We start from the raw sequence: 23,386 nt of genomic DNA on the forward strand, positions 1-23,386 counted from the left end.
CATGAGGAAGCGTGATATTAGCAGCTTTTATTTCGACAGCCTTGACAATATCGTGATGAAACTGTGACAACACCTCGTATCTAATGTTCCGTCTGAACGAGGTAATAGCGCGTACAATGTACAGAATTGAGAATAGGTCATTTTATATCCAATGGATGAGATAGTTGAATGAAGGAGTGGATAGATGGATGGGAAAGAAAGAGGGGTTGGAATAAATAAAACGTTCGTGAAAACGTATAAAAATTATAAGTAATTATTATGGTCTAAGAACTTGTAATGAAGTGAGTCTCACGTAAAGGACACGTTTCCACAAACAAAATATTGATATACAGACGATAACTCATGCGCACGTAACATTTTATACATCTTATATATCTTATAAAAATAAGATGTTTAAATTAATATCACTGCTCAAATAAGAGTATCGAGATCAAAATAGTCACTTTTATATTCTTTAATCGAAAAGTTCAATATCAGTAGATAGTCTCATGTTTCGACAATGCGGATTTCAAAACTTGCGTAAGTGCACGGATTTAAATGATATGCGCATAGAGTTATCTCTTGTACATTGGTATAACTCTCTTATATCTATATATATGTCATAACTATACCTTATCCCAGACTATATATATATCATAAAATATAAAAACTGAACATTTCGACATGTTAAGGCACATGTTATCATCACAACTTTTATTTTCAAAACTAATAATATATATGTATATATATATATATATATAGAGAGAAAAAATTAATAATTTTAATAACAGTTCGCGAAGATGCAATCATGACGTAAATAACATAATTGTCGAAACGTTTCGTGGAACGTTACAATAAAAAAATAAATAAAAATAAATAAAAATAAAGATGTGCGTGTGTCCTGATTGCAAAAATTAGGTGCTAACTTTATGCTACGAGGAAATAAATTTTCGAATAGAAAATAAGAGACTAATGCTGACAAATACATTACTAAAATGTCTAGGCAAGGCTCTAAGATTTCTCCTTAAAAAATCGTCATTTCGAAGTCAAGGCGAATTAAGAAACGTGATTGTTTTCCTTATCTGTATGCGTGTAATGAATAAATTTTGAACACGATTTTCATTTTCGAATACGTCTCTGAAGTCAAGCTATCGGTATTATAAATACTGCATTGCATAAAGCAATGCAATTTCTACTTCTTGATAATTCACATATCCGGTAAAATACACGGTTAAAAAATCAAGTTCTTCAAAAATTAAAGAAAGCGCCAAACCTCGATATATTTTCATACACATTCAAAATATGAATTCTAACAAGTTTTTTTATGTTAGTTCACATCAATCATACTCTCGACAATTAAAATCCAACAGTAGAACAACATAAATAGTTTTGCTGAAGTATCTAAAGCTATAAGATACAGAAAAATTATTTTGAGTCCAACAAAATTATTTTCAAATCTATATCTAGCTCCATTTTTAGATACATCAGCAAAATCATTCCTCCCCTTCCGTGTATCTGACATAAATGGAATATAAATGTGAATTCATGATGTCGAAAATGTAATATGTTCATAATTCGCGAAGTGCATTGCAAATGTAAATCCGTAAATGGATCTGGCGAATTATGTGGATTTATCCCGTTTTTTTCGTGACTGTTCAAACTTGCGTTGAAAATCTTTGAAATGCAATCTCGTTATCTAAGAAATAAATGTGTTCATCTCAAAGTCTGTTGCTTTTTCTATAATCGTCTCACACTCGGCCTTTCATATATAATCAAGATATCAAATAAATATCTTAAGAAAATTATTGCCTGTCGAGAACGTAATATCTAAACCAAGTAATTTTAAAATTTCCCTCTTAATTGTTAACATTCTTTCATGTTCGTAAACAAAAATTACGATTAGCTCTACAGAGCTAATGGCTGTGTTCCTTTACTGCCAGTACTGAGAATCTATAGTGCATGTGACGTAAATTATAGATTTTTAGTACAGGCAGTAAATTTTGGAACACAACCAATATCGACAGGAATTTGAAAAGAGAGAAATGAGCAAATTTCAATTCGCACAGATCCACAATATTGTAGCATGTCCAGTTGCACGTTTTACAGAATTGTATAAATATTTATTTTGTCGCAATTATTGCCTTCGATGTCGATCGAGGTTCACCCAATTTACGCGTTGCGGTCTGCGAGTGTTGGAATTCGTTAACTGATTAGGATTTTACGCAAAACCCAAGAAAGCTTTATTGTATCACGGAGAGAATTTTCTTTTAAAATTTACTCTGAAAATATGGTGATTGTGAATATTGTGATATAATACAATATTTTAAAGATTTTTACCATGTACTTCAGTAAAATTGATCAAACTTATTTTATACTTTATTGTAGTTTTATTAATGAATGAGAGAGATTTATATTAAAATTCTTCGAAATACAATGTTGTTCCACGGCTGTCATATTTTCAGGGTAAATTCTAAGAAAAAATTCTCTCCGTGTACATACCCGATGTATTTCATACCGATTCTTCTTCTATTAGGAGCCAGCCCATATGTACCGAGTACGACTCCACATTCGTTTCAATTATATTTTCAGGGTAAATTCTAAGAAAAAATTCTCTCCGTGTACTTATCCAAACCGCGAGCGTGCACGCGCGATCAAACTTTTTGGATTTTTATTTTCTTTATATTTCCTCTCTATTCACCGTATTAGATTTCCGCCTATTCGGAATTAATTTTGTGTATTCTAGACACGGTTTTTTTTGTAATCGTTTGTATTTTAAGATTATATTCTTACGCATATCGTCATAATAATCATCTCGTCATTCCAAATATTTGTGCCAAGGATAATTATATTTTATTATTACTTCCGCTCTTAATATATTAATATATTTAAATGTATTTGTACAAAATTGTATTATGTTTAATAATTATTCATAGAATATATGCATTTGAATGAAAAATGTATTTTTCTCATAATATTGTGTCGCCCTTTATTAAGTTTCATTCAGTAATAACAATGTATTTGTAATACAATAGAATTTATCAAAAATTTATATGTAATACTTTCTACTCTTACATATAGATCAAAATAAATCATTAAATATTGCGTGACTGCGTCTTTTGCGATATCTGTAATAATTGTACACATAGATCAGTTTGATAATTCATACAGCAGTAACCTACTTTTTTTTATATTACTTTATTATTTTTCGACCAAAGAAGTCTAAAAATTCGATCTCTTCCTGTATGAATCAATTGACATTTAATATAAAGAGAAGTACTATTATGTACCGTAATACGTAATTAATAATTATTACATGATTTTTATCATATTCAATTGTTACTACTGTTCTCATTACGTGGTTTTATAATTGTATTATTTAAAGGTGAGTTAATACACTACACACATACAACGCCAGTTTAAAATTCTATCTGATTATTTTAACTTGGAAGGATGTTAACACATTACTTTTGATGTTGTCTATCAAGTAAATAGGTCACATTCTTTGTATTTGATCAGTTAAACCGATTATCTTTCACATATATACGCGTATATATATATATATATAAATAAATTCTTTTGTGTTCACGCTGTTGATTATTTTTTATTTCAATGATGATTATATTATTTAAAAAAGTATTTTTGTGTTTAATTTTATATAAAAAAAAGTTATTAATAAATTATCGATTTAATTTATTTTTATTCCATGCATAACGGATAAAAATTTGTAATTTTTTCGTATTATTTAAATATGTTACTTATTTATATATTTTATTTTTTTATGCAAATCCCTACACTCTCTTTGTATTTTTAAACGCATCCTGATGCATGAAGCGTTGCTATTATATTTTGCCTTCGAAAATTGGTCGTTATAACAAAAGATAATACGCTATTAGCGTCATATCTGCATCTGTTCTCCATAAACCCGGGAAATACTAGTACATCCTGTATACATAAACGCGTGCTCGTGTTAAAAAATCGTTCAATAGACAGCGTTCTACCGGATAGTAACGACACGTCGTCATGTCGCGGCTTTACGTGCTGGTAGCTGTCGTCGCGATGACGATCAATGTTACAATTACTTCAGAAAAAATGAAGCATAGACACGATCAGATTGAAAAACCGATAATGATTCGAAAAGACACAGTTTTTTCTCGAAATCAGGATGTGGTGCCATTTACCGAGTCGTCGTCTGTATTTTTTTTACATCTGCTCAAGTGCAAACCGCGGTATCAAAAATTAGACAGGATTTTCCCCACCACTCCCGTTTCAGTAAGAGATTGTATCTGTGTACCTTTTTATCTATGCGACAGGAATCTAACTATCATCACCGATGGGACCGGAATAATTGATCCGCGGTGAGTTAGTTATCAAAGTTTGATAATCAATATTGCATGCGTTATTAGTCTATTGAAAGCGATTAATTTTAATCTGTTACTTTGTATGAACATCAAATTACAATTTTATATTACAGCTTTGTTATTTTAATTTTATCTAGATTCGATTTTACCATATCGATTTTTAAGGTCCTAAGTGCCCTGATTAATTTTTATTTCTCCTTTTAAGTATTCTAAATTTAAAGCTCTATATTTAATTTGCTGGCTAAATTAAGTTTCAAGTTGGTTGATATTGGTAAAATCAATCTCTAGAATGTATATGATTGCTTAAATTAAATTTGTACAGTTTTACCACTAATCGGATATGTGGGGACTTAGAGATCTGCTGCTATCCGCCAAATGTAACTAATACGGCCATGATACCTGTAGTTACATCTCCAATGACAAATGTACCTCCTATGACACCTCCAGCTACGACATCTCCAACAAGTGTATCTGATGGTATAATACCTCTAACTACATCTCCAACTGCGCCCTCAACAATGCCTTCAATAATGTTTCCAACTATGCCACCATCAACATCTACTCCAATTATTCCAACTACAGCACCAACAGTACCTACTTCGGCTACTTCTCTCACAACCGCAGATACAGTACTACTAGACTGTATCTGCGTTATGATATCTTTATGTGATCCTAATGGAATAGTCTCCATCTCCGGAGAAGGTGTGATAAATCCGCGGTACGGATTGTGCCCCGACAACCTGGTCTGCTGCAGGATACTAGCGAATATGACACAGCCAATGACGAGCTCTTCGACGATTTCCATAATACCACTCACATCTGCTACGATAACCAGAGTATCATCTATAGTCACTAAGGTCTCACCTAGTCAGATGCAACTATGTTTCATATGCGACAACGTCAATCTATGTTTCACCTGCATGATCGACATTACGTCCGGCGGTGGTGCCATGCTAGACTCTAGAGTTTCCCAGATCTTATCAGATGGAAATATCTGCACGTCGACAAACATACCGTCTTGTCTAAAAACTTCATCAGCCGCGCCGATTACGGATCTGGGCCAGTTGAAAAATCCGGGTACATCGCAAGAATGTTACTGCGTGAAGACCTGGCTGTGTTTTGAAGGAAACGCGGTCAGTCCGGATGGTCTTGGTATAATTGATTCGAGGTTTACTTTGTGCTCTTCGGCGGACCAAGTATGCTGTCGATTAGCGGGGATCAATCGTCAGGATCTTCAAAGTGCCTCCTCGTCCAGTGCTGTTGCGAACGGATCATCCAATCGTTCGGTTTCGCAAATTACTTGTGGTATACAAAACAATAGTTACGCACCATGTAAGTATAAGCCACATATTTATATCGGTATGCATTAACGATGTAGCGTGAAGCCATGTCTAGGAACTTCGACCAAACCCCTGATTAACTTAATTAACACTATTTTATTAATGCTCGTTTCTATCACTGTAGATTAACTTTAATCTCGGTTCAATTCTTTATCTTTTTCTAATTCTTATAACCAGAAGAAGAAGAAGAGTTAATTGAACAGAGATTAAAATTAAACTACATTCGTAAAAACGAGTGTAATATAAATAAATGTAATTAGGTTTAATTAAAAAATGTAATTAATTAATGGAATTATGTACTTATTGAAAAAAGATTGAGAATAACGAATTGTGTATTGTAGATTTTTTGTCTTAAACGTTTCTGCCGATCGAATTATCCGTTAATTGGAATTTGATCAAGTTTGGTCAAAGTCGCCTAAGTGAAGTATAAATTCAATAATATTTGATTCAAGGCTATTACTCGAGTGATAATGAGAAAGTAATCGCTTACAGCGCAACCTTTTTCTTCTGATTCCGAGAAAACCTATTTCGCTGAATTTCCATGGATGGTCGCGCTTCTTCTAAAATCCACGACCGGTCCTTATATTTTTCATTGCGGTGCTTCGATAATCAGTAATGGGGCCATCCTCACTGCCGCTCACTGCGTTGCGAAGTACGTGTATACAAAAGACGCAAGAAACGTCTAAAAAGATGACTTTCTAAAACTTTTCTCACAGTTTCATTGATTCTAATCGGTTTATTTTTTCCTTCATCTTAATTTCCCGACAGCCAAAAGCCTGAAAATTTGATTGCGCGCTTCGGACAGTGGAATATAGGAAATAATATCCAACCGTTACCTATTCAAGAAGTGAAAATTGTCGCAATAGCTATACATCCGTCTTATTATAACGACGGGCTTTTCCATGATGTTGCTGTCCTCGTTTTGGAAAAATCAATCACTTATAGCGCGAACGTCCTACCAATTTGTCTTCCCGAACAAGGTAAAGTCTTCTTGGCTGGGACTAGATGCTACGGGTTAGGATGGGGCAGCAGTTCATTTGGTGAGCTCGAATTAAATTTACAGATTTTTAGCTATTATTCCTTTTGCTTACCGGCATTCATACATGGCATTCATTCACAACCTCGTTTTAGGACCGGAAGGGCAATATCAGGCCGAGCTTCGAAAGGTGAATCTTCCTATCATTAATCAAGACGATTGTCAGACACGTTTACGAAGCACGAAATTAGGCCAGTACTTTCAATTGCATGGATCGTTTATTTGCGCCGGCGGCGAAACGAATAAAGATACGTGCCGCGGTGACGGTGGTGGACCGTTGGTTTGTCAAACCGCTACAGGACAATTCTTTCAGGTGAAAAAATTATAATAAAAATACTTAATTTTTTTTTATACACTAAAAAGAATTTAGCAGTGAGCGGAAAGGAATGGACAAACTTAATGCTTTCTTTTTAATTCTTCTTTAAATATTTTCGTTTTAAAACCCACGTTGTTATATTAATTATACTGTTTTAATTAGTAAAATTTATTCTTTTAATTCTTATTTATTTATACGATTTACATGATCTATTATTAATTTTATTTGCTACTTCAAATTTAGTTTCTAAGCATTTTGAGTTCATAACATAAATTAAATTCATTATTCATTTTTCTATTGAATAAAAGAAATGAACTTGGATAAATTCTTATTTTAGGCCGGCATTGTATCGTGGGGTATTGGTTGTGGAGCTTCTAATGTGCCTGCAGTTTACGCTAGTGTATCGCAACATCGTCAATGGATAGATCAACAGTTCGCAACTTATGGCATATAATGATGTGTTATATGTATTGTAGTTTGATATTTCTAGTTCAACGCGCGACTACGATGTGCTGTGTACGTACAATATCATTCATAACTTATGAAAATAATAATGTGTGGTATTTTAATAATTTGAATATTTTTTAATAACTTTATGTACTTCATTCTACATTATTTATTTTAATTCGTTCAAGCAATTCATATTTTGTTAAATCTTCTCGTTATGCAATGAGTAGTAAGTGCATTATAAATGCATTCTCCGAAAACGAATATCTGAATATACTGATTCTTATTATCTGAATATATTTGTTTCATCGATGGTTATGTAACATAAACCTTATCGTAGCGTGGGGAACATTCCCACGTGGGAGATCAAGCTCACATTTGTCCTAGTTTCAAGGCAAATATTTCTCATATATCTTTTGAATTATAAGATATTGAAAAATTATTCTCTATAAAGTTAAGCAAAATTTATTCCATAATACCATAAGGTAATCTGTAGATATTCCTTAAGAAAGTTCTAGAAAAACGTAAATCTTTGAAACGCGACTACAGTTGTGTGACTATATTGTGAATATGAATAATAAAAAAGTTTACAAAAAAAGCTTCCACCGTGATAATGTTTTACACATTGCCGTGACCAGGATTCGAACCTGGGTTACTACGGCCACAACGTAGGGTCCTAACCACTAGACGATCACGGCTACTGGAAGAATTGAGTAAACATTCGGAATTAAACATTGTTCGCAGTTAAATAAAAAAAATTCTAAATTAAATATATACTTCGACCGAGAGAACTATAATAGTCAATATAGCTAACACATTATTAATAACAAGATAAATATGTAATAAAGATAGATGGCAAAGGTAGTTATAAAATTTTGCAAAAGTTGATATTTTTGTTTTGTATATACACACACACACACACACACACACATATATATACGCACATACATATACCTATATTAAATATTTTTTTATATCTGTATTTTATCTATCGTCTATTCCAAGTAGCAATTTAAGAAATTCTAGAAGTAGATAGTTGACACTTTGACAGTGATGAGATGAGTTTTCAAAACACACATCCGAATAAAAAAGTTGAGAAATTATTCTTTTAAAATTGTGCATTTTATTTTTTAAGTACATAATTTGACATGACTATAATTCTCAAATGCATAATTTGAAAATAAATTTAAAAAAAAGCTTCCACCGTGACAATGTTATTCACATTGCCGTGACCAGGATTCGAACCTGGGTTACTACGGCCACAACGTAGGGTCCTAACCACTAGACGATCACGGCTATTGGAAGAACTGGTTCCAGAACTGGAGGATCTAATAGAAGAGTTCTACCAAGGTAACAATCTTACAATAATTAATTATATATTTATCCAATTGCGTAATAAATTAGATAATATATTAAATTACTTATATTGAAGTAATTGCGTACGTTGAGAAAAATTAAATATACACTTTATTCGATTACATAACAAATCATATAATATACTAAATTATTTGTAATAAAATAATTTTATGTATAGAATAATGTAGAATTAAAAAAAAATAGGAATTAATATTTTCTTTGCATAAATATATCATGTTTTTTTTAAAAATAATACTTTTATTTATGCATTAAATTGAAAAAATAGTATTATCTGTAATTACTATATTTTATATACGAGTGCAAAAACGATTCATACAAGGACAATTTTTGTTTATAAAAACTTTATTTGTAGAAAATTAATTAGCAATTTTATATATGTAGTAAGTACGTTGTTCTAAATAACCATAAATAAAAGAGCTTCGCGTAATCTTAGAAGCCAAATTTATCAATTTATACTGATTTATACCTTTGTGCATCCAAATTTTTAATTTTCATTTATTTTGAAGATAACATATTCTAATTTTTTTTTTTATTATACATATCTTTTTAAGTATAAAATAATTTAAAAAATGCATGTATATATACATTCTATTGTATTCTTTATTAATAAATTGCTAGTTAACGTTTACTTTGTAAAAATTAAGTTTTTTTTAAAAGATATCTTCTATACGAATATTTTTTGCATTCATTGTATTTGCGTGTTTCTTAGCGCAATTTCGTTAAGTTCAGTCTTTGATGATAATATAATCACGATATTTACGTTCATTATAAAAGCAGCGTTTATCTCTTCACACAAATACTGAACTTTGCTATCACGTAATCTTTTACTTTGTACATATATTCTTTGAGAATGTGATTAATTCAAATTTTGATTAATTCAAAGGAATTAATCTGAATTATGTTTTGGAACAATTCGAGAAGTACGATCTTAGTTAATAGCCGAATATTATGAAAATAACTTACGCGTTTATAAAAATATTTAATTTTATAAGACGTCCTACTGACGTAAAGACGCATTTTAAATGAAGACACAACCATTTAGTTAAACTAAACGTATTTATGACTTCCTGCTAATAATTAAATATAATTATCGCCAGTGATGATATCTTTAGTATTACTACAGAATATTTTAATGTACTCAATTCTTTTCAAGTTGTGGTGTAATCGTACGTGTTACTGTAAACAATACAGAAAATATATAAATAACTTCATTAATCTTTCATGATATAGAATTATGAGAAAACGGAAACAATTTGTTTTTCGCGCAAATTGCGTAGCTAATTTTAAAGATTACGATCTTTAAAATTTCTTAATTCCACGAATATAAGTATATATTTGTAATATAAATCTTGTTTTAACTCGTCTCTATATTTTTGCAGAGAGTTTGCTTTCGAGCTAATAAATAATGTCATTTATATTTCTCGCGTTCGATAAAATGGGGATGTTAAGCGGCATTTCCGATCAGATATAATATTGAATAAAGTGCTATTGCGACACCTGCGAACAATATCTGATGATATTATGTGTCACCTGTATTACGTGCAACCAAATGGATCGAAGCTTGACAATCTCGACAATCTCTTTCTGTATTCGACGTGCGTCATTAATGACGAAGTGGCACATACTCAACTGTCCATTTTTTAACATGCTTTTCCTTTATCGAGGCATTGGACAAATCGAGGTAAGTAGCCTACTAACATTATACTTTTACTATCATATTCCTATAAGGCATCGTCTACAATACACAGAGTAAGAAGTAAGAGTAAGAAATTGACTAATCACAGTCGAATGTGAGAAGAATACTCGACTGTGATTAGTCAATTTCTTACTCTTACTTCTTACTCCGTGTATTGTAGACGACGCCTAAGCTTTAAGGAAACTTAAACGACGGGTATTACGATATACAAATAGTAAGTATTGGTGAGAGAGAGAGAGAGAGAGAGAGAGAGAGAGAGAGAGAGAGAATGACGTAGTTTTCACATTGATGTAAATATCAGTGATTTGTAACCGTTTCCCTTATTATTTCTTAGATGAGACAAAGATTTTCGTATTTATTTTTTATATTTTGTCATGATATTTTATTGTCTCTTTTGTCCATCTCTTTTTGCGGCAAGCTGCGCGGAAAAGAATCATACGGCAAACGAGATGTATGCATCTTTATAACGCATTTAAAAAATAATCAGGTACATGTTATACATGTATTTAATCTTAACATAAAGAATTTGCGAATTCCAGACTTTATGAAACGCGTTACATAAGGGCATCTAGTAACAACTTAAAAACAATTGCTAAAATTGTATTTAATTTGAATGTTACGTGCATTGACTATTCACTAGCAAAAAATTGAGATTAATTCCTTCAACTTAAAAAAAAAATACTTATACGCGTAACTTCAAATTTTACGTGAAGTTCTCACACATTATCTTCAGCCAAATAATCTATTCGAATTTCTTATTGCAACGTTTATATCTCAATTAATTACGAAATGAATAAACTTTTTCAGTTTGCTTAGTTTGTTAATAAAACTGTTTATTCAGGGCCATCCACTGAAGAGAATCTTGATAAACATCGAAACTAATATTGCAGAATACATCATCTACAGCAAATACAATTGAAAAACCAAGCAAAAACGTAAAAGATTATCAATTTATCATGTACATCCGCGCCTGAGGCCTTTGCGTTAAGAATCAAGAGAGACGGTAGAGTCTCGGCGCTAAGCACGCGAAGTGACAAGACCGTGTATCTTTATGCGAGCCGTTTTTCAGTAATACGATTATCAGATTTTAATATTGAAATTGTACACAAAAAGTTTTACTGTATTTAAAATTCATCTAGTTATAAGTCTAAAATAATTTTATTGAACCATTGAAAATATTAATATAATTATGGATACTTACACACTGGTTGCTAGAATATCAAAACTTTTTGTAGAATTGCTCATCATGCTTGAGAGTACTACATAATTACTTTCATGATTGAACAAAATTATTTTCAGGTCTGTATCTAACTAAATTTTTAGATACTTTAGTAAAATCATTCTTCCCGTGTAGTTAAATAAATTATTGCCGTTATAGTTTGTAAGAATCTCAACAAAGTACTATTTGACAAAGTACGATCATAACTGACATTCTTTAAAAAATTCGAAGACTTTTTGCAGAATTAACACATCGGTATCTGAAGGACTCGCTTGATCATTATTGACCTAAGGTCAGTTGGGTCAACAGATATTTATATTTTTTTTTTTTTTTTCAAAGAATTTTTCGATTATTGTGCGTCACGAAAAAGGGGAATTTTGCATCAATTAAGGGAATGCATGAGTTTCTCTACTGGAACTTCTAGGAAAACAACGTCGAGTCGCAGAATCTATATGGGTGGGAAATGCCGGTTCTCCAAGTCTCGGAGTAGTAACGACAGAAGGAAAGTGGGGAGAATCCATGATAAATGTGCTTGGAGTAGGGATTTCTTGATGCACAGAGGAAATCACGATCTTAACTCAGAACCAAAGTATTCGAGCATTGTTGCTCCAAGTAGAAGGTGCTTGTTTATTGTTCATTGTGTTTTGGTGTTTCCTTCTGTGGTGAGTACTATGTCAAATTTGATCATGATATAAACTTGTTTCGCTCGAGTTTTCTGAATGTTAATAAAGTTTAGTTAAGTAATAAAGTTTGCTGTTTATTCGAGAGAGAGAAGGAGGGGGGGAGGGAGAGAGAAATCATAAAATCTAAATTATATTAGATTACGCTCAATAATATCGAATCTATTTTTGTACCTTAGCATATGATCACGTTTATTACATTAACATTAATGCAATGATTATATAATTTCGACATGTAAAAAATTCTCAAAATCATCTTATTGTATATAATTTTCTTTCATAACTTTTTGATTCAAAATTTGTGTAATTTTTGGGCTATAAATAGTTGGAAGCTGATACCGGTTTAACAAAATATGTTCGTGCTGGTTTGCGAAATATTTAACGCAGAAAGGTCAGTGGCAAGTAATTTTAAATATATTTTCCGTAAGAAGATTTTGCAATAGAAATATTATATAACTTACTACAACATTATCGTGTAATTATCAACGTATCAATTATCAATTAAATCAATTATCAAATTAATCGGATTGATGTGCTAAAAAAAATGTTAAATGCTCGGAATAAGTGACAAAACATTTCTAGCTTTGCAATACATCTATCAGAGTGCGTTTATGCACATAACGAATTAAATAAAGAAAATAGTGTTGACGAATATTTATGTAAGTGATGACGAATGTCCGTGTGCATCTTTATTGCGGAAGTACATTGCAGATAATGTTAATTATCTGAATGCATCAAGTGTTCTGGATAAATGTGGTCAAATTATTGCGTTGTATGTATTTCATGATTATACGTGTTTTGGGAAAATTATAAGCGTCCTGTTGTTCGAAGGATTTAGTGTTTTCTTTCAGATTTAACATTGGAGTGAAAATTAAATAATTTTATTGTTATTGTTATAATTAGAAGAATATCTTAGACATACTAGTAAAATATACAAAAATAAGGAGATAATAAAATCGGAATAGTAAAATATATAATAGGTATATTCTCTCTCTCTCTCTCTCTCTCTCTCTCTCTCTCTCTCGTCAATTACTTTAAAATTAATTAATATCCTTTGATCTGATGTGTCTATACATATATAAAATTATGAATTCTATTTCATAAAAAATATTTTTATTATACATTAATATTTTTATGAAATAGAATTCGTAATATGTTATATATGCATCAGATCAGAGAGAAGGGGAAGGGAGGGGGGGGGAGAGAGAGATGATATTAATTAATTTTAAGTAACTCATGCATGCGAAATGCCGTTAATATCATTATTTGTTATAATTATCTATTATAATTATCTGTTAGAATCTGTTAGATAACTAAAAATTCCAACTAAATTCGAACAGGCAGCTTTATTTGATATCTGTATTAAAAGTTGCATTTTCTTTGTTTTGATTAGACAACAAATTTTTTTATGACTCATTACGCTTAGGATTGTAGAACGCGTAATATGATTGAATCTCGTCTCCGACAACTCGGGAGAATCCCGAGAAGTAGAAAAATTATGTGTAATATATATAGATTACCGAACATATAGAACATGTACATGTATTATACTAATATTTCTACTTCTTTATTATTCTATGATTATTATAACTTCGAACTCGTTCCGACAATTCGGGAGAATCCCGAGAAGTAGAAAAATTATGTGTAATATATATAGATTACCGAACATATAGGACATGTACATGTATTATACTAATATTTCTACTTCTTTATTATTCTATGATTATTATAACTTCGAAATCTAATTTTTTTTCATAATAAAAAGATTTTTATTTATGGAGACAAGTTCGACTGTAATAAGATAAAATATAAAGTAGCAAGCTCGTTCCATATAATGCAACTTTAAATGTTCTTTAAAAAATTCACCAGTAATGTCAAAACTATTTCCACACATAAATTTATTATATATCCTCTATTCCGTTGACGCAGCATGTAAACACGTTATCTACCATATTAAAGTGCATTTTATTCAATAATGCTTCTCGATGATAATCGAGAATTACCAAAGACAAAATTGCTTCATGTTAACGATCGCACGAAAGACAAATGTGATTAAAGATTTCTCGAGCTATTTAGTTTGCATTTATTTTTTTTCTTTTTTTTTACCTTAGAGTGAGGCATCGATGTATCATCACTATTTATAGCTTCAAAAAGGTGTTCCTTCTTTGCGATTGCACCATTATGAGGTTTTGCAGAGCCATCGTAAAATCGGTTTAGATATGATCGTTCCGCAATACAGTCTCTAAGATATTACACCATTTTTCGTGTTTGTTTCAGCAAAGAATCCTTGGCGCAAGCCATGCGGCAACTGGTTTTTGCATTGACCTTGGTCGGCGTGACTTTAGTGACGGCGTTGCCTCAAGAAAAAGGTAGTCTCGCCGACCTCATCGCCCAAGCGTTCCCCCCAAATGCTACAACGACCCCTCAGGGGGTACCCGCAATAGGCGGTGACGTCGATAGCCTCATTAAAGACATCTTCAGCAACGTCAGTACCACTACTGCTTCCTCAAATGTTATCCTCGGCACCGCGAATCAAACACCTTCGAAACCTGACGACTGCGAATGTGTGCCTTATTATCAGTGCAAAGAAGGCAAAATCTTGGATAACGGAGTCGGCATCATCGATATCAGGTCCGATTTTGGTGATAAGGATGAGAAGCCTTCGGGGTGAGTTTATTGACCAAAGATCGGAGTCTCAACTGGTTTTCTACCGGATGGCGATGGATCACAGTATGCTGTGAAATTTTCGTTCGCGTTTTTTAAACTCCTTTTAGTATCGTAAAATCGAGGAAAAACTTTAACGATTGGTTTCGGTGCAACCATATGCGACAATAATTAGTAGCTTTCTAGAATATACTTGCATAAATTTTCTTATTTTCAACTAAATTACTAAATTGGTACTGGTATCCAATAATGCATGACTCTTTTTTTCATTACTAAGATATGCATAGTGATAATTAATTATGATCTCTCATTTAAATGCATACTTTTAGATTTAAAAAGTATATATACTCTACACACACACACACATTCCTTCTGATTTATTTATAATTATTTTTTGTTTTATAAAATAATACTGTAATTTCTTCTTAACAGTAAATAAGATATTTTTTCGATTTTTTAGTAAATAAGATATTTTTTAAGATATTTTTTTATTTGTTATTGTAAAGATGTTTTTTTACAGAAAATGGTTCTTATAAAATATCACGAAACATTCTGTTACAAGAATTTTTGTTATGAATTTTCACTATGATAGATATGAGACTTCAATATTATTTATCACTTTATTTAAGTCTCTGTAATGTACAATAAATAGTGTCGTTAAATATGATTATGGTATGGTAGTTACAAAGTATAGTTTGAACCGTATACGGAGAGTGACAGTGTTAGGAAAGCGGAAGCATTGCTATACCGATTGCTAAATCAGGAAGAGTTGGCGATTCCTTTTGTTATGCGGTGCTCGACACAATACAGCACTCTCATAAATGATGTAATTAAATAATTATATAAAATAATTAAATTAAATGTAATTACATTTTATATGACGATTGACATTTATTGAAGGTATTGTGTTGCAATATTCCAAAAAGTAATGTTTTAATTGATACAATAGTGAAATAGAATAAGCGTTGCAATTAAAGTTGCAGATCAAGTTGGGAAACCGAAATACTAGGAACATGTATCACGATCAGAATTAATTACCGCGGAATCGGAAGTCGATGCGATTTATGATTAACTTCCGCTATAAATGCTTTCCGTGCATGGTAGAATCTATGTGTATATATACATTACTATGTGTATATATAATAGATATTTTTGTCTTGTTAAAATTAGATTTAATAAATATTCTCTTTGATGCTTTTCAATTTAGGTTTATTATTTTTAGCACGCCACTTTACTATTCTCGCCGCATGAGACTATCTTTGGACAATGAAATTCCTCTGGATAATATATATCGTTTTCATTCTAAACACAGTTTTACTTGATGTGTATATATAGTGTGACAATAAAGTTCGGTGAATGTTAAAAAATACACTATTTAATTAATATACAAATACCTTTATTAATACATGAAGAAAATTACAATCAATGGACTCCTCAAATAATCAAACTAAATGTATAAACAAGCATGGGCATTTGGAGTCAACGCTAGATATTTGTTGCGTAAAATTATCTTATATTTATAACATATATTATTACACTAATTTGGACGTTTCGGCTAACAATTTTGAGCCAACAAATATCTAGCGTTAACTCCAAATGCCCATGCTTGTTTATAAAAATACCTTTATTTTTAAAATAATCCCCTCTAGAGATCATGAATTTCTGACAACGTTTGTACAGCTTGCAGAAACTCTCTGAAAAGTCATCTTTGGATATCGCATTAAGTTTTGTTGTCACACGGTTCTGAATGTCTGAAATGTTTGTAAGTCGAGTCTTTTTCGTGATCTTCTTTAACTTAGAATTTTAGAACAAAAAGAAGTCTACAGGAGCAAGGTCGGAGAAGTAGGGAAAATGGAAGTCTTTACGTTTATATATACACGGCTCGATTTACGCCGAAGTTTACATCGATATTATGATATCACAATCTGTTTATTACATACTGATCAATCACAATCATTCCATTCTTTAGAGGAATAGTTATGATTGGCCAGTTTCTTAACATCGATGTTATAATTTCGGCGTAAATCGAGCCGTGTAAACGTAGTCACAGATTCAAAATGGTAATGCTGATTTAAGAATTGCTGTACACATTTTGAATCAGAACCGTATGACAACAGAACTTAAGGCGATATCCAAAGATGATTTTTCACAGAGTTTTTGTAAACTGTATGTAAACGTCAGAAGTGTATTGTCTCTAGAGAGGAATACTTTAGAGAACAAATGTCATTTATATATTAATTAAGTAGTGCATATTTTCTTATAATATTCATTGAACTTTATTGTTACACCACATTACATAAAATTAATATTTATTTAATTAATTAAATATAAAATTAAGTCAGAGAAGAAATGTGTAATTGTTGAAAATTACAATTGTTTTTTTTTTTTAATAATCATTTAATATTTAAATTGTTTTCAAGTTCAAGATGATATCGTTAAATTTACGTTCTAGTTAATTTTAACTGCAGAAAAACTTTAAATTAACAGAAGAATTTTTAATTGACGATTTCTTAATGTTTAGCAAATTAAAAGAAAAGTAATTTAATAAATTGTCAGTAAAACATTGCACATAAAATGTCGTCAAAATTTAAAGTTTAAAAGGGTAAGTTGCAAAAAAATCTGTTTAGATTTAATATTTTCTCTTAGATATTCTTCTCTTAGATAATCTTTCTTTTCTATCAATATCTTATTTATGTGAATAAACGATTGCATCTATTTGTATTATAAAATTAATTAAAATAATTGAGCCTCACGTTTTTACAATCATATTTTGGAATATTTAGAGCTCTTGGAGTATGCGATAATTACTTGGATGTTTGCTGCAAACCGCCGGATCTGCAGCCACCATCCACGCCTGAACCAATCGGTAGGAAAGGATGTGGACAACGACATGCTCAAGGAGTCGGCTTCAGGATCACCGGTCAAACCGATAATGAGGCCCAATTCGGCGAATTTCCATGGATGGTGGCTATTTTGAAAGAAGAGGCTATTGGCAGCAATGGCCAGAAATTGAATGTTTATCAATGTGGTGGAGCTCTTATTCATAGGCAGGCCGTTCTCACTGCAGCTCATTGCGTCAATGGGTCAGTAATCAGTTTGCAATGAATATGTTTGCAATAACAAATAACATTTTTACAAACAGTTATTCGATAACCTTAGTTAATAAAACTGATTTCAAGTTTGTTTATATATCGGAGTATGGATGAAAACAGCTTTGGATCACGTTAAGTACATTCGAATAAATATTTTATTCGTTACTTTTTTTATTCATTAAAAAAATTTTATTTTATTCATTTAAAAAAGTAATATAAAATACTGAAAAATCTCTTTTAAAAATAATATCTTTACATGCTTACAATTAGTGTCAAAAAAACATATAAAACATAAAAAAATCCAAATTTTTTATTTGCATAAAATCTTATGTTGTCTGCAATACGGGTTGCTAAGAGCACGTGTATGTACTTTTATTTGTCTTTGCAACGAAACACAATTGGATAGTGGAATCGTCGTACACACAATTTCAACATTACAAAGTTTTTTTAGAAGGTGATACTGAATCTCGCTATGTATTCATTTTCTTAAAACTCATAATAAAAAATCAACTGCGCCTGGAAAGGACAACATTGCTAGTGGAAGATTAACAGTGCATTCTGATCAAATAGGAAACAGCCACAGGAGTTGAAAGTTCGTGCGGGAGAATGGGACACGCAAACGAAGAACGAAATCTATCCACATCAAGACCGCGAAGTCGAGAAAGTCGTGGTTCACGAAGGTTTCCATTCTGGCGCGCTCTACAACGATTACGCCATCCTGATCCTGAAAACTCCACTTGAGTACGCGGAGAACGTTGATGTCGTATGTCTCGCTGAAATAAACGCAAACTTCGACGGATCCAGATGTTTCGCCAGCGGATGGGGAAAAGACATATTTGGTATGCCTTTTGCATGTTATAATGTGCAAAGAAATAAATATTGATTGATTGAATCTCTCAACAATATCTTTAACTTAATATATTAATTTTTTTAAATAATTGCCTCTGTTTAACAATCGGTTAATAATGATATAGATCGACCTGAATATTTAAATAATAGTAATGATACAATAATATTTAGTTCAACAATGCTAATTATTCACATCATTTCATAGTACATGCCATAAGTGATTTATACAATGATTTGTGTGAACATGTAATCTTTGAATAGACGATTATTTATTGAAGATAACACAAACTGTGAATCGAAACGTTTTACATTAAATTTAATTTAGATTCATTAAAGTTTAACACACGAAAAACTATATAGTGTTCTTATAGGCATCTCATCTCTTTGATTTATATTCTTTAAAACCTTTTCACTATTTTGAAATAATTATATAATAATGTAATAATATAATAATATAATATAATGTATTATGGGTTTTAATTAGTGAAATTTAATTGCAGGTAAAGAGGGACGTTACCAAGTGATCTTAAAGAAGGTGGAGCTTCCTATAGTACAACATAATACGTGTCAAGACATTATGCGTACCACCAGATTGGGAAGATACTTTCTACTAGACAAAAGTTTTATCTGCGCGGGTGGAGAAGCAGGAAAAGATACTTGCAAGGTAAATTTGAAATTTATGTTTCACAAAAATTCTTTAAGCTCAAAAAATTCCATGAAGTTTTATTTTCATGTAACGATATACAACACTTTAACGATTCAAAGATACAAAATTATAGAGACCTTCAAATTTCCTTCGAATCAAGAAATCAAAGTTCGAGAACCTATTCTTATAAAATCCGCTTGATAAACTCAGCGTTGAATGTTTTCTAATTTCCTTGCCCCTATAACTACTTTATTGTTTATAATAATTATATTTAAAAAGATAGGTCAAGAACGAGCAGAAGTAAGATCAAAAACATTTAATTTATTATGATATCAAGTTTATTACCAAAAATGTTAGTATTAAAACAATATCAAAGATAAAGAATATAATATAGAATATATTTTTATAATATTAACATAATTTTTTATTAATATACATCAAGTGTACAAATTAATTCGCCTTATTTACATTTCGTGATTTATAATTCCATTTTAAAACTAAATAGTTTCCTGCTCCTTTGTGATTTGTAAGTGTGTACCACTTTCTCAAAACTAAAGCTCTAGATATACCAAAGTAGCACAAAGGTCCTCCATTTTCGACTTACTAATCATACCATATACCAATAATACTAATTGTAAGCGCTTATTGGACTACAGACAACTAGATCGAAAATGGCATTCGATAAGTAGCATTTGAGGTACTGCATTCTTTTCGTATTTCAATCAAAGAAAAATATTGCTGAAGTTACGGAAATGATTTGTACCGCTCTGAATGAAGACGCTGTAACACATAAAACGTATAAAAAGTGGTGCTAGAGGTTTCGGAACGGAGATTTTTATCTTTCGAATCGACAACATCCAAGTCAACCACAAAAATTCGACGACGAGCACAACTGTTCATTGAAAACTCCTCTCAAACTCAACAGGAGTTTGCATTACAATTCAGAATTACCCAACAATGCATATCTTATCGTCAAACACGGTAAAATTCAGAAGAAAGGTAGGTGGATTTCACACAACCTGAGTCCGGAAAACAAGGAGCGAAGATTCGACACGGCAATGTCTTTGCTGACCCGATTTAAAAGAAAAGATTTTCTGTACAAAATCATTGCTGGTGATGAGAAATGAGTATTATATGACAACCTTAAACGTAGAAAATCATTGTAAATCGGGTAAATCCCGGCGAACTGTTGATATTGACTCCGAAGCCGAACATTCATGCAAAAAACGTTTTACTGAGTATTTGGTGGGACATGAAGGGTGTAGTGCATTGCGAGTTACTGAATTTTGGCCAGACTTACTGCGGAATACTATCAACAACAACTTATATTTGAACGATGTATTGTGTTGGAGCAAAAAAGGCAGCGGAAACAGACAAGTGATTTTACAGCACAACAACGTTCGACCGGTTCGACCATGTACCACAAAAGGGACTATATAAGGACGTTATCTATACATTGAGCTGGGGAGGGTTCTCCTTCATGCGGCTTATTCACCAGATCTCGCCTCGTCGGATTACCACCTATTTCGATTGTTTCAAATATTAAATGTATACTTGTCTTTGTGTAATAACTTTAAATTTTATTTAAAAAGGCACCGAATTAATTTGTACGCTGATATATGTTTATATATATATATATATTTATAGTTATCTTAGAATTTTAATTTGGATAATTTACATGAACGACGTTCTAACTATATATATGCTACTTTTTCGCTTTTGAACGATGAAACAGTGTCGGATTTAATTTTAACTATTCACTGATATGAAGATTTATTAGTTTAATATACATAATACTAATTTATTCATATTGATATTCTTTATAGTGTCTGATACTTTTGATATGATTTCGTTAGTTTTCAATTGTGATCTTTCTAACATCCAATTATTGTTCTAAATTATTTTTTTCATTTTTGTTCTTTTATAATGGCTAAAGAAATCGAAACTTTCAACATATTTAATATTATTTTAATATTAACACTTGTGGTAGTGAACTTGACGTCATAATAAAGTAAATGTTTTGATCTTTTGCTCATTTTTTAAACCTATTTTTAAATCTAATTGTTTTGACAATTTTGAGCGGGAATTTATATTTTACTTATTGTTTATATTTGAAAAAAGAAGAGCATAAACTTGGACAATTATTTGGAAGCTGGTGCTAAATACAGGATTAAGTGCGACTTTTTGTTTACAATTTTCCATGAAGAAACTTCCATGTTCTTTTCTATTTTGCATGCGATTAGATAAAAGTGATTTTTTAAAATCTTTTTGTTGCAGGGCGACGGTGGAAGTCCCCTCGTGTGCCCGCTAAGGAATGATCCGACTAAATACGTTCAAGCTGGTATCGTAGCCTGGGGTCTTGGCTGTGGCGAGAATGGAACTCCCGGCGTTTATGCTAATATAGCCTATGGTCGTCAATGGATCGATGAACAAATGGCCTTCCACAATTTGGACAACAGTGTTTATCAGTATCCCAACTGATTGCTCTGTGCCAATATTTCTTTAATTTTAGCAGATCACAAATAATTCCATTAATATTTAAGTATTGAGTTCTTTTTACGTCAAATAATTCTACATTGACGACAAATGTGATGTTTGATAAGCTTACATTGATATACAGTCGATATACAATTCCATGAATCTTTATCTGCATTTTTTTATATTTGTCGCTCGAATTATGCATTTAAAAGTGACTCTTGATCTATGTATATGACGAAAAACGAATAAGCATTGTAAAAAATAATATATGACATTTTTTATATGTGACACACAAGCGAGTAATAAAAATTTATTAAAATTAATTTAAGTTTATTAAAAGTGTGTGTGTGTGTGTGTGTGTATTAAATTTTTATTAAAAATAAAAGAACAGTAATAATGTTCATTCCATATTGAAACCATGGTGGAATTCCACCATGCCCTGCACTAAATTCCAAATAAATTCCAATAAGAGTTGGCACATATTTAGCTATAAATGGGGTTTTGTATAGTGAATAGCCAGATATAACCAAACACATATCTTGAAATTCACATTTATAACTTGTCTGTAAAAGTGAATATATTCCAAAGTCACTTGAAATTTCAGATATATCCTAATCATCCACTCTTAATTGGAAATACTGGTATATTCAAATTAACTACAATGGTACAAATGGGATTAGCGTATTTAACCTTAAATCGTTAGTACATGAATATCTATATATAAGTGAAAATATGGAATAAATAGATAGACGTATAAAGTCCGATTGTTACTATTGATGGATTTCCAAATTAAATCATTAATATGGACTGATTGTGATATATATGGAATTGGCGTATTTAACCTTAAATCGTTAATACATGAAAGTCCGTATATATAAGTGAAAATATAGAATAAGTGTATATATAAGTGAAAATATATAGAATAGACGTAGTCCGATTGCTATGAGCTGTCCCTACTGAAAAAAATCACGTCACACAATTGCATGATGAAATCATGAAATTAACCCTTACCATACCATCTACAATTTGGTACCTCATCCATACTATCAAGGGTCACTTCAAATCTCTTCGTTTTTTCACTGCTTCAAAATAATAAAAAAAATCTCTAAAAATTCACCAACATACTTTGAACTTTCTAGAATAAATATTAACTCTTTATTTTGGAAAATAATAAAATGTAGTATGTATATATATATATATATATATATA

General features: G+C 31.3%; 2 protein-coding genes and 2 non-coding genes across 5 annotated transcripts; 2 read left to right on the forward strand and 2 right to left on the reverse strand.

The window, feature by feature from the left end:
- The first annotated feature begins 3,999 nt into the window (after positions 1-3,999).
- On the forward strand, positions 4,000-7,483 carry LOC108758336 (transmembrane protease serine 6). Its single transcript, XM_018503222.1, has 6 exons — positions 4,000-4,334; positions 4,660-5,669; positions 6,170-6,329; positions 6,446-6,717; positions 6,809-7,026; positions 7,367-7,483. Exons 1-6 carry the CDS (start codon positions 4,000-4,002, stop codon positions 7,481-7,483), a joined length of 2,112 nt encoding a protein of 703 aa, XP_018358724.1.
- Positions 7,484-8,102: 619 nt separating this feature from the next.
- TRNAH-GUG (transfer RNA histidin (anticodon GUG)) lies at positions 8,103-8,174 on the reverse strand. The gene has a single exon. It is a non-coding gene; the product is annotated as a tRNA-His (tRNA).
- A 526-nt stretch (positions 8,175-8,700) lies between these two features.
- On the reverse strand, positions 8,701-8,772 carry TRNAH-GUG (transfer RNA histidin (anticodon GUG)). Its single transcript has one exon. It is a non-coding gene; the product is annotated as a tRNA-His (tRNA).
- Positions 8,773-12,339: 3,567 nt separating this feature from the next.
- On the forward strand, positions 12,340-22,490 carry LOC108758426 (serine protease 44). Of its 2 annotated transcripts, none has more exons than XM_018503404.1 (6): positions 12,340-12,430; positions 14,726-15,115; positions 17,896-18,195; positions 18,775-19,043; positions 19,554-19,717; positions 21,977-22,490. In XM_018503404.1, the coding sequence occupies exons 2-6, from the start codon at positions 14,748-14,750 to the stop codon at positions 22,178-22,180; spliced, it is 1,305 nt and encodes a 434-aa protein (XP_018358906.1). In that variant the 5' UTR covers positions 12,340-12,430; positions 14,726-14,747; the 3' UTR covers positions 22,181-22,490. The 2 variants fall into 2 exon arrangements, with proteins under 2 accessions (XP_018358906.1, XP_018358907.1); XM_018503405.1 differs by having other exon boundaries at positions 14,726-15,079.
- The last annotated feature ends 896 nt before the right edge of the window (positions 22,491-23,386 follow it).

Source organism: Trachymyrmex cornetzi, unplaced genomic scaffold (genome assembly GCF_001594075.2).
Source record: "Trachymyrmex cornetzi isolate Tcor2-1 unplaced genomic scaffold, Tcor1.1 scaffold156, whole genome shotgun sequence".
NCBI classification, from domain to species: Eukaryota; Metazoa; Arthropoda; class Insecta; order Hymenoptera; family Formicidae; genus Trachymyrmex; species Trachymyrmex cornetzi.